The sequence below is a fragment of the Delphinus delphis genome, chromosome 4 (genome assembly GCF_949987515.2).
Source record: "Delphinus delphis chromosome 4, mDelDel1.2, whole genome shotgun sequence".
Taxonomy (NCBI): Eukaryota; Metazoa; Chordata; class Mammalia; order Artiodactyla; family Delphinidae; genus Delphinus; species Delphinus delphis.
This window is the reverse complement of record NC_082686.1, coordinates 66,295,341-66,314,454: the sequence shown is the minus strand read 5'-3', so window position 1 is coordinate 66,314,454 and position 19,114 is coordinate 66,295,341. Positions and strand designations below refer to the sequence as shown.

General features: G+C 35.5%; 1 protein-coding gene across 1 annotated transcript in view; it reads left to right on the top strand.

The window, feature by feature from the left end:
- RABL3 (RAB, member of RAS oncogene family like 3) overlaps nucleotides 1–19,114 on the top strand; it is a 38,824-nt gene that overhangs the window by 7,013 nt on the left and 12,697 nt on the right. The window contains exons 3-4 of the mRNA XM_060010729.1: nucleotides 13,842–13,971; nucleotides 17,978–18,092. Of these exons, the coding sequence (XP_059866712.1) occupies nucleotides 13,842–13,971; nucleotides 17,978–18,092 (245 nt within the window). The remainder of the gene's footprint in view (nucleotides 1–13,841; nucleotides 13,972–17,977; nucleotides 18,093–19,114) is intronic.

Sequence of the window (19,114 nt, the reverse complement as noted above, 5' to 3'; positions counted from 1 at the left end):
TTAATTGCACTTTCATGTTTTCTATTGTTTGTTTCTCCGTGGTGCATTCTGGATGATGTACTCATATCTGCCTTCCAGTTAACTAAGAATCTCTTCAACTATGTCTAATCTGTTTTTTAATAAATCCACTCAGTTTTTTATTTCAGTAACTGTAACTTCTAATTTCCAGATGTTCCTTTCGGTTCTTTTTCAAATGTCAAAATTTTTCAAAATATTCTGATCTTTCATTATATTTTACTTTTTATTTTAATCATATTCAACATAATATTTTATGGTTTCTTTTGGCTTGTTCTATTTTTTTTTCTGGGTGGGTGACAGATGTCCTACTTGCTATATATGCAGACTCTACCTCATGGAAATGTACCTCTTGTATGGTTTGTAATTCTTGAAGATGACCACATCTTCAACAGGATTTTTTTTCTTCTCTTCCCTTTTGAAGTCTTGTATGCTGTGTTGTGAGAGTACAGTGCCTTTCATTTCTGTTGCTGCCAGAGCCCTAGCGATTTCAGTGATCCTTGTAATTACTCAGCTTGGAATTTCCATGCAATCTTGATAATGTAAATTCCCCCCAGCATCTGATTGTGGTTTCCATTTTTTGTGGATCTTTCATCTACCTTCTACAAGGTCCCTGACAGAAAGTTTTTCCTGCTTTCCTTAGCCAGTGGACAGAGTTTTTCCTACTCTCTTTCACTGACTGGGCTGCTCATCAAGGGTCCACATTTCAAGAAGGGAATCTGTTCTTTGTCACTCACCCACATATACTCTTGCCTTAAAAGCTGGAAAACAGACCCCTATTCTTGGCTGGGCAGTAAAACTTTGGGGACCAACCCCTAAAGTTATATCTGAATCTGGGTCAGCTCCCATTTCATAATCTTTAAGTTTTTCCTTCATTTCTAGCATCTGGGGAATTTCCTTTTTTTTTTTTTTCTTAAGTGTGTCCTTTTTATTTTTAAAAAATATTTTTATGGCATTTCTATGAGTTTGAAGTCGGAGGGGACCTGTCTATATCATTTCAGCCTACTATGTTCCCAAATTCTTAGCTATGGAAGAAAAAGAAACTAGATAATGAATTCAGTGGCAACTTTATTTAAGTTTGGGAGACCCAATAATAAGCTCTGGACAAAATTTCCCTTTGGACTTTTCTAGCTCCCTTTCTGTGAGAAAGCTTAACATATTGAAAAGAAACTTAGAGTTGAACTTCCACTTCCTGAGTCAGTCGCATATTGCTTTTGCTTCTTAAAGAGAAACTTAGACTAATCAGTTTACTTCTCTGAGCCTTAGTATGTCATCTGCAAATTAGAGGTAAATAATACCTGCTTTATCTAGCCTACAGGTTTGTAGGGAGGATGAGAGAGAAGCTTAAAAGGTGTGAAGTTAAGGTCTAGTGCTTTACAATTTGAAGTTGAAATTGAACTTAAATTCATTTTCCTGCCCCGCCCACCTGCCCCTCTTATCTACTCAGAGCCCAGTCTGCGCGTGTAATTCACCTTTTGTCTTATTTGGAGTTTTTTCCCCTTTTCTTATTGAATTGGCTAAATCCCCAGTACAGTGTTAAGTAGAAGTGGTGCTAACAGGCATCCATGTCTCATTCCCAATCTCAGGAAATTTTTAATGTAATACCATTAAATATGGGTTTTGCTATAGGACTTTTTGTAGATATACTTTATCAGATTAAAGTTACGTTCTCTTTCTATTTCGATGAGAGTTTGAACCACGAACTGGTATTGGATTTTATCAGGTGCTTTTGCATGATAATCATAATTTCCCTGCTTTATTTTGTAACTATGGTAAATTATTTTGATTGATTTTTAAATGTTAAACCAACTTTGCATTCTTGGAGTAAATCCAACTTGGTCTTGATGTATTCTTTTCATATATCACTAGATTCAATTTACTAATACTTTTTTTTTTCAAATATTTGCATCTAAATTCATGAGGAATATTGGCCTATCATTTTCCTTTCTTATAATCTCCTTGTGGGATTTTAGTATCAGGATTATGCTAGCCTCGTAAAATGAGTTGGGAAGTTTTACCTCTGTATCTATTCTCCGGAAGAGTTTATGTAAGATTGGTTTTATTTCTTCCTTAGGTATTTGGAAGAATTCACAGTTAAAAACCTCTGGACCTAAAGTTTTCTTTGTGGGAGTTTTTAAATAACATTAAAGAAAATATGAAAATGACTATTTCTTCTATATCAATTTTGATAACTTACGTTTTTGAAATAATTTGCTTCATGTAAATTGTCAAAAAATTTGTTTTTATATCCTCTATTGTCTTTCAATATCTGTAGGATCTGCAGTAGTATTCCTTCTTTCATTTCTGATATGGGTAATTTGTGGCCTTTCTCTTATTTTCTTGGCCAGTCTTGCTAGAGGTCTATCTAGGACCAGTTTGGGGCTTTGTTGATTTTATCTATTATATGTCTGTTTTCTATTTTATTAATTTCTGGTTTTTTCTCTATTATGTCTATACTTTCTTTGGGTTTAATTAGCTGTTTTTTTTTCTAACTTCTTGCACTGGGTAGTTGTTTCACTGGTTTTTTTCAGGCTTCCCTTTAGAAAGCTCTAAGGCTCTAAATTTCTATCTAGGCACAGCTTTAGCTGCCTCTCTGAAATTTTGTTCATTATCATTCAGTTCAAAATACTGTCTAATTTCCATTATGATTTCTTCTTTGACTCATGGGTGGTTTAGAAATGTGCCACTTAATTTCCAAACTTTGAGAATGTTTATTATCTTTTAATTATTGATTTCTAGCTTACTTTCATTGTGCATAGAACATGTGCTGTATGATTTCATTCTTTGAAATTTGATGAGATTTGCTTAATGCCAATTTTGGTAAATATTTCTGTGCACTTGAAAAGAATGCATATTTTGTAACTGTTGAGTGCATTGTTCTAAATATATCAATTAGGTCAAGTTTGTTAGTCTTTTTGTTCAAATCTTCTCTATCTCGACTGATTTTCTTTGTTGCTTGTTTCATCAGTTGCTAAGGAATGAGTATTATAATCTCCAACTATAAGTGTGGATTTTTCTATTTCTCATTTTAATTCTGCCCATTTTTGTTTATATATTTTGAGGTTGTTTTATTAGGTGTGTTCTAATTTAAGATTGTTTAAACTTCCAGAAGGGTTTAACATTTTATCATCATGATATATCCTCTGTATATCCAGTAATACATTGTACTTTGAAGTCTATTTTGTCTGGTAATAAAACAGCTAAATCCCACTTTTTTCCCCAGTTTTATTGAGATATAATTGACATATAACTTTGTATTAGTTTAAGGTGTACAACAAAATGATTTGATATATGTATATACTGAGAAATGATTACCACAATAAGTTTAGGTAACATGCATAACCTCACATAGTTACAATTCTTTTCTTGTCATGAGAATTTTTAAGATTGTGTTCACTAATGAATGAATGGATAAAGAAATTGTGTTATATATACAGTGGAATATTATTCAGCCATAAAAAAGAAGGAAATTCTGCCATTTGAAACAACATGGATGGACCTTGAGGGCATTATGCTAAGTGAAATAAGTCAGAGAGAGAAAGACAATTACTGTATTAGCACACTTAGATGTGGAATCTGAAATAACCAAACTCATGGGAACAGAGAAGAAATTCGTGGTTGCCAGAAGTGGGGGTGAAAGGGGGAGAGGGGTAATATGGGTGAAGATGGTCAAAGGTACAAACTTCCAGTTATAAGGTAAATAAGTTCTGGGGATATAATGTACAACATGGTGACTATAGTTAATAGTATTATATTGTATAAACCAACTTATTTTTAGTTAATGTTTTGTGGTGTATCTTACTTCCATCTCTTAACTTTTGTGTTTCCTGTACCCTTGTATTTACAGTGTATTTCTTGTAAATAAGATATAGTTAAATTTTGCTTTGATAAGCAGTCTGATGTCTTAGTTTTTTTTTGTTTTTTTGTTTGTTTGTTTTGCGGTACGCGGGCCTCTCATTGTTGTGGCCTCTCCCATTGCGGAGCACAGGCTCTGGATGCACAGGCTCTGGACACACAGGCTCAGCGGCCATGGCTCACGGGCCCAGCCGCTCCGCGGCATGTGGGATCCTCCCAGACCGGGGCACGAACCTGTGTCCCCTGCATCGGCAGGCGGACTCTCAACCACTGCGCCACCAGGGAAGCCCTGATGTCTTAGTTTTTTAATTTGATTCTTGGACCTTGCCCCCAGATATTCTTTTTTTTTTTAACATCTTTATTGGTGTATAATTGCTTTACAATGGTGTGTTAGTTTCTGCTTTATAACAAAGGCCCCCAGATATTCTGATTCAGAGTTATACATGCCCAGGAATCTACATTTTAAGAAGCACCTGAGACAATTCTGGTGCAGGTGAACAGTGTTTTGAGGAACACTGGGTAGGATGTGGAATCAGTTTTCCAAGTGGATATGGAAGTGGTTAATGACAGGACTTAGAGAGGCAAGACTATGAATCGATGCTGACAGGGAGTTAAAAGGTATTAACAGTAAGGGAAGAGGAAGGGAAGGGGAGTATAGCTAGATGGTCCAAAGCCTCATGCAAGGTATTTCCTATTTTTTAACTCCAGGGTAATTCGAATGTGGAAGAGTGAACAGCATCCATCTGAGAGGGCAGCAGGAGAAGTTTTATCTTCAGGGTAGAGGCTGGCATCAGTTAATACAATGAGGTTGAGGATAAGAATATAATGGAATTTTATATAATCATGGAGTAAGTTTCTAGGAGAGAAGTGGAAAGATTTGGAAGAAGGAAACAATTGGGATTGAATAATGGGTAGAGGAAGCAGAAAGCAGTTTGGGAATCAGAATATAAGAAACCAATTAAGGACCCAAAGTATATGGGAACTTAGGATAACAGGTCTTGAGTGTAGCTGGTAGCAAAATTTCCAAAAGAAACTTTGTCTTAGCAGCCTCCTGTATATGAAGGTGGAGACTCGGGGTGTATCTGTAAGGAGTTCTTCTACGTATGTCCCAGATTGCAGATCAATATGAGTTTAGTTAGTTCCCAAGAACCCCGACCAAGTTTTAGAAGTAACAGTAGCGATTTCCTTTGGAAACCCCTGCTTTTGGAGAAAGTGAAATTGAAGTTCCCTTGAGTTATCTTATGAAAGACTGTCGACTTTTGAACTCCCTCCATAGTTCCAGGGAACAGTGGGGAGGATGTAAAACTGCCCAAAGGGAGACTGGAATAAAGGCTACAGTAGTCGAAGACAAGTGTCATGTAATAATGTGATGGATTTTACTGGAATGAGTGTGTTACTGACTTCTTTAAAGCCAGACTGGCCTGAATTGCATTACCGTGGAAGAGTTGGGCATGTGGGGCTGAAAGTGATCTTGCTTTTATTACTCTTCATTGAATTGGGCTGGTTGATCTGTCTTCTTTGAGAAAAATGCATTTCTTGAGTGACAACATAAGTAAAAGGCATTTTTAAACGATAATCTTAAGGTAAGTTTTGATAGACATGTAAATTATATTGACTCTTGTTGTAATAAAGTGAACAGTTCTTCCCTCTAGCAAGGATGGTTAAATCTGATAAAGGCTTTACCTAAATAACTTGAAAGAACACTTTCTGCTGTAGCAGCTTTTATATTGCAATTACAGCTTCTGTGTTACTGAAACCTGAAAGGGGATCTCCAGAATCAGTATAGATCCATAAATACACACTCTTCAGAACTCTTAAAAACAGTTGCCCCATTTAGCTCATTTCACATCTGTTAACAGCCAACTAAAAATAGAGATGGTAAAGATGATAATGTAATGGTTTAATTTCAAGTACTGGGTGAAGCTAATAAGCTTAAAGTATGTACTCGGTAATTATTAACATTTTGGATTTAGTATGCAGTGAAGAGGTGTAACTGAACTGAAGGGAAGAGAGAGAAAAGTTTTATTTTGTGGTATTCTTCATTCATTGCTGTGTTCTAATTTTGTTGCCCCAAGTCTAATGGGACCAATATAAATGCATGGCTATGTTTAATTATGAAAACAAAACTTACAGAATTTAATCTTTTCACAAATTATAAATAAGGAAATTGATTTGTCATTTCTAGTTCACTTTAATGGGATTTTTAACTCTAATTTACACATTGCACACAATCAGTATCTATTGAATTCCTCTTGGGCAGCATAACAATATACAAGCACTGGGGAGAAAAAAAAATTTTTTAAGGGCAGTCTTCCTACCACTAAAAATATGAGGTGGGAACTGGTAGGTGGGACAAGGTCTTTATATAAATGATCTTTAAAATAATGGTAATAATAAATGATGGCTAACATTTTTTAGTGCTTACTTTGGCTAGGCACCTATTTTGCATACTAATCCACAAGCCTTAATGCCCACAACCCTTTGAGGTAGGTACTATTAGCTTCCCTATCTGACACATGAAGTAGTTGAGGCACAGAAGTATTAACTGACTTGTTCACGGTCACAATGCTAATAAGTGATGGAGGTGGAATTCAAACCCAGACAGTCTGGTTCAGAAACCTGTGCTTTTGATCACTACTCTGTACTGCCTTTTGTTCCAGAATGGTATTAAGAAAAAGGTATTCTAATGCTGTTAAATACAGTAACGACTAGACTCATGGAGATTTAAATTTAATTTAAATGAACTAAAATTAAAAATTTAGTTGCTTGGTTGAACTAACCACATTTCGAGTGCCCAGTAGTCACATGTTGCTGGTGGTTACCATATTTGACATTTCCATCATCACAGAAAGTTCTGTGGGATAGCTCTGATATAGAATATAAGTGTTCAAGCAAGAAAGTGAGTCGCTTGTGAAGAACAGAAAATTATACTGAGTGTTAATGATTGAATGGGCAGCCTGGGCAACGGACAAATGTACTATTCCTTAAGAAGAGGGATATATATTACAGGTGGAAGAGAAAGAAATGATAAATTTAGCTCTGGACATGATGAAGGGAGGGATCTGTGAGCTATCCAATGTCTGGAAGGCATTAGACGTGTTGAAGCTCAAGAGAGAATTCTGAATTGGAGTTATCTGTATAGGGATAATCCTGAACCATGAGAGCTGATGAGGTTTTCAGAAAGGAAAATTTAGAAAGAGAAGAGCTGAGGGAGAACCTTGGGGTATATTTAGAGAGTTGATGTTGAAAAGGGGGTCAGAGAAATATTGATCAAAGACATAGGAGGGATAGCCAAGATGATGAAATACCGCAAGAGCAAAAAAGAGATGAGAATTTCATGAAGGAGGGATTGATTTTTAGTATGAAATAATACAGAGATATAAGGACTAAGAGAAAAAAAATTGGATTTGGTGACGATGAAGGTAGTGCTGACCTTTGAAAACGCAATGGAATGTTAGTGGCAGAAACCAAATGATGTGAGTAGGCAGAGAGGAAATAGAAACAGGGGTTTAAATCAGTCGTTTAGAGGTTAAATAAAGGAGCAGATGGGTACAGAATAGAAGGAGAAAGTGAAGGGTTTTTTAATTTATTTTTTTATTTTTATAAATTATTTTATTTAATTTATTTTTGTCTGTGTTGGATTGCCGTGCGAGGGTTTTATCTAGTTGTGGTGAGTGGGGGCTACTCTTCATTGCAGTGTGTGTGCTTCTTGTTGTGGTGGCTTCTGTTGTTGTGGAGCACAGGCTCTAGGTGCGCAGGCTTCAGTAGTTGTGGTGCACAGGCTCAGTAGTTGTGGCTCGTGGGCTGTAGAGTACAGACTCAGTAGTTGTGGCACACGGACTTAGTTGCTCTGTGGCATGTGGGGCAGGTGGGATCTTCCCAGACCAGGGATCGAACCCGAGGTCCCTGCACTGGCAGGCGGATTCTTAACCACTGCACCACCAGGGAAGTCCAAGGGTTTTTTTTTTTAAATAGAGGAAATGAACTTGGCTGAAGGCAAAACAAGATTACTGGTAAGGAAGAGGCAGTTAGCAGACACCTTTATGATATTATTCATTCATTCATTTATTCATTCATTATATATATTGCATACCTCCTGGGTATCAGACACTGCAAAGAATTAGAAGTACAGCAATGAATGAGACAAATTCAATTCCTACTCCCCTGGTACACTCTCATTGTTGACTTTTTTCTATCCTTCTGTCTTTTCTCCCAACTCTCTCCTAAGACCTCCTACCTTCCTGACTCTCTTTAATAATAGTTCTACAGGCACACATACTAAACCAAACTTACTAGAGAATATCTACATCCACTGCTCTTTCCTGATATGTATCATTTTCTTTACTAAATTTGTTTCTCCTTTTTAAAAATTACACACAATGAATAAACTCTTCAAATGAGACAAAACCTTTTATACTTAGTCTTGATTTGATTTCCAATAAAAAGTTAAGAGGTGAGTAAATGAGAAGTACCAAAGTTACAGTATAGTTCCTTTTCCCATTTGATGATCAGCACATACTTTTGCTACCTGTTGAGAAAAATCCTTCTTTATATAGCTGTAAAGTCTGTAATGACTTTAAATATTCGTTCCTTGATGACCTGATTTAAATATAAAACACATTTCTTATAGTTTGGCATTACCCCCCATCATGTTGGGCTCTTAGTATAGCACCGACGGACCACTTATTGTGTCAAGAGCAATACTTGTTAAAATGTCAGGCTTTCCCTTGGAGATCACTCACCCATATAAAAGATATTATGTCATAGCTACGAGCTACAAGCCACGGTTAAAATTCTTAGGACTCATTACATTTGAATTAAGTAAAACTTAGTTTAATTCACCAGTTTGGAAAGAAAGAAGGGTACCTTCTCTTCTAATTCTGGAAGGAAACATGAAAAGATTTAATTAAGGAAGGTATTTTGTGGTGAAGAGTACAGATGAGTGGGTGAGTCTGGCTTGGGAGCGTGTGTAGCCAAAAGGGAGCTGGCTAATAGACTTGGTACATTGCAAGGCTAAGAGGGCATGCTACCTGGAAGTTGTATTACATAGTGGCTATTCTGGAAGGAGTTACAGTCTGTTTACAGTCTGTAAACATTAGACATTTGAAATAACTTTAGAGAAAAAAAATGATGTACTTAAATTGTTGCCCAGCTTAATTATGTATGAGAATCTCCTAGAGAGCTTTCTTTAAAATACAGATCCTTGAGCCTCACCCCAGAAGCTTCAAGAGTTGTCCAAGAATCTGTATTTTTTAAAATAAGCCTTCCTATTGGTTCTGATTTAATTTGTTCTTAGAACTGTACCTGAGAAGCACTGGAATTCAGTAAAATAATAAACTGAGTATAATAAAACCTTAGAGGATGATATATCCTGAATTTATTCCTTGATTTAACTAAACATATCAAAGCATCTAATATGTGCCAGGTATTATGCTATGTTGTAGGCCTACCAAGATGAATAATATGGTCCATGCTCTTAAGCTCAGTCTAATAGAAGAGATATCAGCAGATAAATAAGACAGTGTGGTTAGTGAAATGATAGAACTGTGCAGGATGTTATGGGAGCAAATAAGAAGAGTACCTAACTGGCCCTGATTGGTTTTGGAGCCAGGGAGGGTGGCAGGATCAACAAAGCTTCACTAAAGTAGTTGAGCTTTTTGATACCAGGTAACTGACTCCTTATAATACCTTGTATTGTTCGTTTCAGTGGTTTTGCTTAGAAATCTTGATATTATAAATTTCCTTGCTTTCATAAACAGAATTCATGTAGTTTAACCTTTTTATTGATGACTTAACATTTTCACATATTATCAGTTATTTATGCCTTATAGCAAAATAGTGATACCTTTTATCACAGTATACAAGATTACTTTCTATTATCCACAATGGTCCCCAACTGCTGTGATTTTGCTGTTGTCATTTTTGTGTCCTATCCTCTTTGTTGCCAGTCTGCTAATTGTCTTATCTTAACGTCAATGTGGCTATCTGTAGAATATCTTATTTACTTAAAGTTTTCCTTGGACAAAAGGATTTGGACCCAAAAAAAATGTGAATAAGTAAAAAGTATGAAGCATTCTGTTAAACATATTGATATATGCATTTTATGACATCTATTTTAACTATTCAGCTATCTTGCTTTCTGTTATTTCAGAGCCATTTGATATACAGAATATAACTTCTTCGTTTTGTAAGCAAAGAAACTGAGACTCAAAGATATCAGGGATAATTAGTAGCAATCAATGAATATAGTCTAGGCTTCCTGATACCAAAAGAGTTCCATTGTATAAAATGAGTAATTCTTAACTAGAGGTTACAGCAAAATCATTTGGAGAATTGTTCAAATTATGCATGCCAAGGACTGGACCCCAAAGTTACGGATTCAGTAAGTCTGACATGTATATTTCTTTTTTTTTAAGGACTTTTTTTTCCAGCTTTATTGAGATATAATTGACAAAAAAAGTTGTAAGATATTTAAAGTGTATATTGTGATGATTTACTATATTCTTACACATTGTGAAAGGATTCCTCCCATCCAGTTAATTAGCACATCCATCACCTCACATGTTTATTTATTATTTATTTGGTGAGAACATTTAAGTTCTATTAGCATGTTTCGGTTATACTATAGAGTGTTATCAACTACAGTCACCATATCATACGTTAGGTCCTCAGACCTTATTCATTTTAGAGATGAAAATTTGTACCTTTATACCAATTTCTCCCTATTTCCCCCACCCCTGCAACCCCTGGCAACCACTTTTCTATTTTCTGTTTCTATGAGTTTAACTTTTTATTTAGATTCTACATATAGGTGATAGCATGCAGTTGTTGTTTTTTTTTTTCTCTGAGTGGCTTGTTTCACTTAGCATAATTCCCTCAAGATCCAATCATGTTGTCTCAAATGGCAGGATTTCCCCACCGCCCCCCCACCCCAGCCCCATGGCTGAATAATGGGATAATATTCCATCTCATGGCTGTATATCACATCTTCTCTATTCCTTCATCCATTGACAGACACTTGAATTGTCTTCATATCTTGACTGTTGTGCACAGAACATGGGAGTGCAGATATCTCTTCAGTATCCTGTTTTCATTTCCTTTGGATATATACCCAGAAGTGGGCTTGCTGGATCATATGGTAGTTCTATTTTTAACTTTTTGAGGAACCTTCATTCTGTTTCCATGGTGGCTGAACCAATTTACATTCCCACCAGTAGTGTACAAGGGTTCCCTTTTCTCCACATGCTTACCAACACTTGTTATCTCTTGTCTTTTTGATAACAGCCATATTAAGAGGTGTGAGGTGCTATCTCACACTTTTGATATTCATTTCCCTTCTGATTAGTGATATTGAGCACCGTTTCAGGTATTTGTTGACCATTTGTCTTCTTTGAAAAAATGTCTATTCAGTTCCTCTGCCCAATTTTTAAATTGGGTTTTTTGCTATTGAATTGTATTATTTCTTTATATATTTTGGATATTAACCCTTTATCAGATGTATGATTTGCAAATATTTTATCCCATTCCATAGGATGCCTTTTCACTTTGTTGCTCGTTTCCTTTGCTGTGTAGAAGCTGTTTTATTTGATGTAGTCCCACTTGTTTATTTTTTGCTTTTGTTGGCATGTATATTTCTAAAAAAAAAAACCTTGAAAGATTCTGATGTACACCCCTGAACCACCGTATTATAATCTGGCTCTTGTCTATATTCTAATAGATAAGGTTGCCATATATCAGATTTCGTTTCTGAAATATAAGCAGTAAATTCTTATAGAGTCTAGACAATGAGAAAGAGAGAGATTTTGGAGTTTACTCTGAGTAAGAAAGTCATTGGAGAGTTTTGAATTGAAGGGGGATATGATCTAACTTTCATTTTAAAATGATCACTCTAGCTACTATTTGGAGAACAAATGGAGGGTGGTGGGAAAGTGAGTCGGTGAGGCTCTAGTGGGGAAATCAGTTAGGGGATGATTACATTAATTCAGGCAAAGAGATAGAGGCTTTGAGGGTGGTAATAGTTGAGATGGTTTGAAATGAACAGGTTTTGGATATTTTTTTAAGGCAAAAGCAACAGAATTTGCTGACAAATCAGATATGCAGTATGAGAGGAGTTAAGTTTTAAGTTAAGAGTTAAGTTAACGCTTAAGTTTTTGGCCCTTCAACTAACTAGAAGGCTAGAATTGCCTTTTACTGGATCAGAGAAAACTGGGAGAAGAATGGGTTTGGGAGGAAGATTGGGTTATTATTTTTAAATATGTTAAATTTGAGGTGCCTGTTAGACATCCAAATTGTAGTTAGGTGATATGGTAGTCTGAGGTTCAAGGGACTGCTCCAGGATGTATATAAATTTGGAATTCATCAACGTATTTATGACATTTTAAATCATAAGAGTAGATGAAATTGTCAAAAGAGCAAGTGTTGCGAGATATCCAAGAACTAAACCTTGGAACACTCTAACAATTAAGAGGGTAGAGAGATGAGGACAACCCAAATGGAGACTGAAAAGGCTTAGCCAGTGAGGTGGGAAGAAAAGCGGAACAGTATGATATTCCTGTAAGTTAAGTGAAGAAAGTATTGAAAGAGGAGTGATTAGTTTTATCAGATGATAGAGTAAGATGGAAACTATTCATTGATTGTTGGATTTAGCAGTGTGGAAGCCATTAATGACCTTGATAAGGAATATTTCAGTGGGGTGACTGGGACAAAAGGTGTGACAGGAATGAGTTCAAAAGAGAATATAAGGAAAAGAATCAGAGACAGTTGAGAAGAGACAACTCTTTGGAGGGCTTTTGCCGTAAAAAGGCATAGAGAAGTGGTTTGGCAGCTAGAGGAAGACATGAGGTCAAGAGAAAGTTATTTTTTTATTTTTTTTTTGCGGTACGCTGGCCTCTCACTGTTGTGGCCTCTCACTGTTGTGGCCTCTCCCGTTGCGGAGCACAGGCTCCGGACGCACAGGCTCAGCGGCCATGGCTCACGGGCCCAGCCGCTCCGCGGCATGTGGGATCTTCCCGGACCAGGGCACGAACCCGTGTCCCCTGCATCGGCAGGCGGACTCTCAACCACTGTGCCACTAGGGAAGCCCAAGAGAAGGTTATTTTAAGATGGGAAAAATTATGGCATGGTTGTTTGCTGGTGGGAATTAATCCAACAGAGAGGGATAATTTGATGATGAAAGGGAGAATTGATAGAGCTACCTCTTTGATAAGAAAGAAGGGATGGGATTTTATGCATAAGAAGGGGATTTGACCTTAGAGACACGGACAGTTTATCTATAATAGCTGCAAGGAAAGCAGATTATATGGGTACAGATACAGGGAGTGGATAGATAAGCGAAGAGCAGGTTGTAGAGTTCTCTTCTGATTGCTTCTGTCTCTGGAAGCAAGATTATTAGCTGTGCCTGAGGACAAGGAAGAGAGATTGGAAGTTTGAAAAATAGGAGTAAGTGTGAAATAGTTACCTAGGGGAGGAAAAGAGGAAATAGACTATGGAACTGATTGACAGAGAGCTCCAAAGGTAGACTTGAATTTAAAATGAATCCAGTTAGCTTGAATGTATATTTTTCTGAACATTACACTCGCTAGCTGGGTTGCAGACATGGAATACAGGAAAAGGTGGATATAATCAGGGCTGGAGTTTTGTCTAATGAATACTATGTGAGGGAAGAGTAAAGGAGAGATTAAAATGACGAATAGCAGAATTTATGCTTAGTTAGGAAGGAAGTGAAGGTTTGGAAGTGGAAGGGGGGACTTTGGAAGGTGTTAGGATCCATGAACTATAGGGACCTTTGGGGTCAAAGATTATTATTAGAGTTGGAGTGTTAGAGAGAGGAAGCTGTAAAGATAGGAGGTGGTGATTAGAGAGTCAGAGGGTAAGCTGCTGATATGGAATGTTCAGTGCTTTAAACTGGAATGAGGGTGTTTATGAGTTTTCTTAGTGGCTATAATAATTATTTTGATGAATTGATTTGTTAGGTTCATGACTACAAAGAAGGAACCCCAGAAGAGAAGACCTACTATATAGAATTTTGGGATGTTGGAGGCTCTGTGGGCAGTGCCAGCAGTGTGAAAAGCACAAGAGCAGTATTCTACAACTCTGTAAATGGTAAAACATTTTTTATTTTTACCATATATTAATGGTCTCAGATCATCTGATGAGGAATGCTGGACTCATCTTAATTTAAGAAAGATCTAAGATACCCCCAACTCTTAATTTAAATCTGCATATCACATTCCAGTTCATGTTTTTTAGATTCTAACTATGTATTTCAGAACATTAGATATTTGCTTTGTCTAAGTGTTTCTATTTATATTATTGTCATAAACTAAATATTGAGAGATAGTTTGGGTACTCGACACAAAACATGGAACCTTCCAAAACACTGTCCCCTGGGAGTGCTGTTTCTTCAGTCAACTGAGTATATACCATTAGGAGTCCCATGATCTAAGCCAGATGTCCCAGAGATACTGAGATTTTTTTTCATCTGCTCCTTAGAGTCCTGTGTAATTATAAAAGCTGCCTAAGGATGTTTTTAGGGGTGCAGAAATTTCATCCAGTTATAGATATACAAACACCTGGAGCAGACTTCCAGGTAGAGGTGTGTAATAGGACATAATTGCAGTTCATAGAGTGCCTACTCTGTGTCCAGGAACTAAACTACTGACACCTGTGATTTACCTATAGAATTTTTTTATCTTCTCTTTAATTCATTTTTTACCTTTTTTTTTTTTTACTGTGAAATATAATTTCAACTTCTCTTTGATTGATGTACCAAAAGATTTAGTATCTTACCCCTTCCTTTCTGGTAGATGCTTAGCTATTAATTGGCCTTCATTTATACTATGCTTAGATCTCATTCTATATTAAGTAAGCATTGTAATTATTCAGTACCATCTTCATTACTTATATTCCTCTTTCAATATCTTATCCCATATCATAAGGTGTTGTAGATACTTCAAAAAAGTAGAGAAGGCTCTTGTCATTGGATGCGTACTGTAGAATACAGGATGAGTCATGTTAGTTCAGACCTATGTCGCATTTAGCTCGGAATTCTATCTGAAAGTGTCACAATCTAATTGAAGAAACAAAATATTCATAAATGAAACAAAACACAGTTTAAGATGGTGACATTAATATATGACATCATAATGATACATGATAAAGTACATGATAATGGCATATATTAATAGAATGTATATAAATGAAAAAACAGTAAGATAAGACTGGTATAGTATTAGGTGACTTGCTAAAGAGCAGGAGAGAAAGAAATGAAGCCTGGTTTAGATCTAGGATCAAGTGATAAACTTGGATTATATCAGTCAAATGACTTGTCAAAGTTGATATCAATCCGATTTGGCAAAGAAAAGTTTGGATAAATAACACTTTTCCTGTTTAGATCTTTTTGACAAAGAGTTAGGATAAAAATTATAAATAAATAATAAAGACCATTCAGATCCTAGAAACTTTATGGAATTCTGAGTTGTAAGCTTAGTAAGTACTGAAGAAATCCATCTAAATCCATATTTATTTGGTTATCTTTTCTATACCTACTCTCCATTAGTGATTTGTGTCTTCCTTAAATATTATTGAAGTAATTTCATATATCCTATGTTAGTTTTACAAGTAAGACTGAGAGATATTCCTGTTTCTTAAAAAAAAAAAAAAACAACTCCCTATTAAGAGCAATCTTAATAGGGACTCACAGACAGAGAAAACAAAATTATGGTTACCAAAGGGGAAAGGGAGGGAGGGATAAATTAGGAGTTTGGGATTAGCAGATACAAACTACTATATATAAGATAGATAAACAATAAGGTCCTACTGTATAGCACAGGGAACTATATTCAATATATTGTAATAACCTATAATGGAAAAGAATCTGAATATATATATATATATATATATATATATATATATATATATATATATATATATATATATATCTGAAGCACTTTGCTGTACACCTGAAACTAACACAATATTGTAAATCAACTATACTTCAATGAAAAAGAAAGAAAATCAGTTTCTGTGTTCTTCGAGCCTACCTCTGGAACATTTCTCTTGGTAGAAGCGTTCAAGGTTCTTTACTCCATCTACCATCCTTAGTTTTCTAAGAAACAGAGCATAAGGATCACTCCATTCAAATACAGTCTATTCTTAGCAATAACTTCCTTCCCTCAATACCCTACCTCTTCCCACTGTGATGAATGAGGCTGGTAATCCCCAAAGGAAACCTGTAAAGTGTCTCTACCTCTCTATTTTTAAAGATTTAGAACATATTCTGATCAGCTATCACCCTGACTTCTTTCCTTTGGGCCTCACTGTGTCCCATCCCTTCTACCTCGTAATCTACAAAGCAGGAACTCTCAGCCCAAATGAAAGAAGGAAAATAAGGAAAAAGGTGCTCAATGCCCTTAAAAGCTCAAAAGCCTTAAATAGAGATCCTCAAAAAATAAACTCCTCCCTGTGCATCTAATAGCTCATTTAGGCCTTTGTAATCTTTTCACTCTCCCAACCAAACCCACCCATAGTTTTGTGGTATTTATACCTAGGAAATAAGGAGAGGAGAAAGTATCTTCCACTCCCTTTGCCCTGAAGTGACTTTATTCTGTCTTCCTCTAATCTTTTACTGTCAGAATACTTGATTTCAAATTCCGCTACCCCACTTACCATGTGATCTAGGGTAAGTTACTCAACCTCTCTGAGCCTCAGTTTCCACATGTGTAAAATGAAGATAATAATTCTTACCTCATAGGACTGTTCTGAAAATCAAATTAGATGCCAGATGTAAAGCACAATATTTACCACATAAATACTGAATAAATGTTAGCTATATTCTTTAACGGTAGCTCTTTATTCCTTTTTTAAAATCTATCCTTGTTCATGTTTCCTTAATGCCTAATAGAGCCCCTCATTGAGGAAAGTAGAGTGAATGCAGTTGGACACGGGGGCAAGTGTCAGATCTCTATTTTTTCCAGATCCCAGGAGAGATACAGATTTATCTGAGCTAACTGGAACTAGTCAACTATAATTTGCACAAGCACCTTAGTTACACAATGTCTGTAAAAACTAGAGAAGCCAAATAATTCTAACTCTTATGCCCTTCTTTTTCAAATTTACATATCTTACATCTTGAAGATGGAAGAATCATCAGTTTCACATTCTCTCTTCACAGTAGAATCTGGGTAATATAGGCAAGGGTTGGGGGTTTAAAAACCTATTGTCTCTTGATCACAAGATGGTACCCTAAATTTCACTAGGCATTAAAGCTTTTCCTTTTTTGTCAATATCATATTGTAATAACCTGCTTTACCTTTCTGTCCAGGATCTTAACTGATTCTGTTTAATTGTATTTCTAAACCTTATTACATTTTGCTATTTTTCAATCTCTTAAAAGTCCATCTGTTTTCTACTATTCATACTTCTTGACTATCTTTTCCTACCTCCTTCTAGTGGCATATTTCTTTTGCTTTGTTAACTAGATCTCTTACAGGTAGAGCAAGCTTACATAGCTAGCCATTAATCCGAAGAACTAAATGATTAGACTTTTGAGTTGATTAGGTTCAGGTGATCTACAAGAAAACATCTTGTCAGCTAAAGAATAGGAATTGTATCAAATTAAATCAATACCATTTTAATAAATTTTTATTATTAAATATTTTAATGAGTGTAAGTAATATGTGTATGTATGATGTCTATGACAGATGCATAGTGTGGAAAAAAATAACCTTTTTGAATGAATATAATTTCCTATATACTTGAAGTAGTTTTGATTCTTTTTATTGATGAAGTAGTTCTGTAATTAGGACCAGGCAGAATAGGCACTCATTAAGTGTTGAATGAAGAAAAAAAGAAGACATTCTAAAAGTTTAATGACATCTGTCAGCCCTTGTAGAAGTTTTTAAAAGTTATATAACTGACAAAGAAAAGCTTTTAGATAATTATTTTTAAATAATTATTTGCAAGAATTTACAGAGGAAATTTAAAAATAATTGTGTCTGAGTTTGTTAGTCGTACCAAAATGCATTCGGTAAGCAACCTAATGTTTTGCCAATTGTGAAATGAAGAGGAGTTGTTACAATATTGACATTATTTTCTTTGGTTATTTTAGGTATTATTTTAGTCCATGACTTAACAAATAAGAAGTCATCCCAAAACTTGTATCGTTGGTCATTGGAAGCTCTCAACAGGGATTTGGTGCCAACTGGAGTCTTGGTAACAAATGGGTAAGCCCAGATTACTTCACAGTTGGTTTGAAATGCTATAGCAATCCCAGGAATGTACCCTCCAAAATAACATTCTGTAAAATGTTTGATTTGCAAATATTTTCTCCCACTCTGTAGATTGTCTTTTCATTCTCTTAACAGTATCTTTCACAAAGCAATAGTTTTTCATTTTGATGAAGTCTAATTTCTCTTTTATGTATTATGTTTTTAGAATCATGTATAACAACTCTTTGCCTAATCCCAGATCATGCAGGTTTTCTCCTGTGTTTCTTCTAGAAGTTTTACAGGTTTTGGTTTACTTTTAGATCTATGATCTGTTTTGAGTTAGTTATAATGTGTGAGGGTTTGGTTGAGGTCGATTTTTGTATATGAATGTCCAATTGTTCCAACATTATTTGTTTCTCTGAATCCTAATCTTCTTCATAATGGTAGTTAAATATAGTGTCCTGAAAGATGCAAGGTTTTTTGTTTTTGCCTAAGTGGTACAGAGCATATAATACAATACCTGGTTATCTGTCTCTTTGTGATGTTAAGGTGTTATCAGACTTATCCATTCATGATAAAATTCCCCATTTGCTTTTTACCTAATGATTTAAAAAGAAAAAAAGGATTTTGAGATCAAATTTCAAATTGGATATAAGATTTAATGAAAGAAAGTGAGAAAAAGGAAAGTTAAAAAGAGAAATAAGAGAACAGATTGTAAATATACATATATTATGTGCAACATATATGTTATGTTACATATATACAATAAATATATATGTTAATGTGCAAGAGATTATGAAAGACTGCAAGTGACAAATATGTGTATCAAAGATGATGTTTGATAAAATATATACAAAAAGTTGTATGTAAGCCAGAGTTAGAGTATAAGGGGAAAAAAGTCCTAAAGGAGGGTACTTTCAAAACTTTATTCTCTAATAAAGCAAATTTCAGTTTTGGACCATGTCTCCTAAGTCAACATTGATGTTAGTAAGAAGAATCAAAGGCCTTGAACTCAAACTATTGTTGGCTTTGATGCA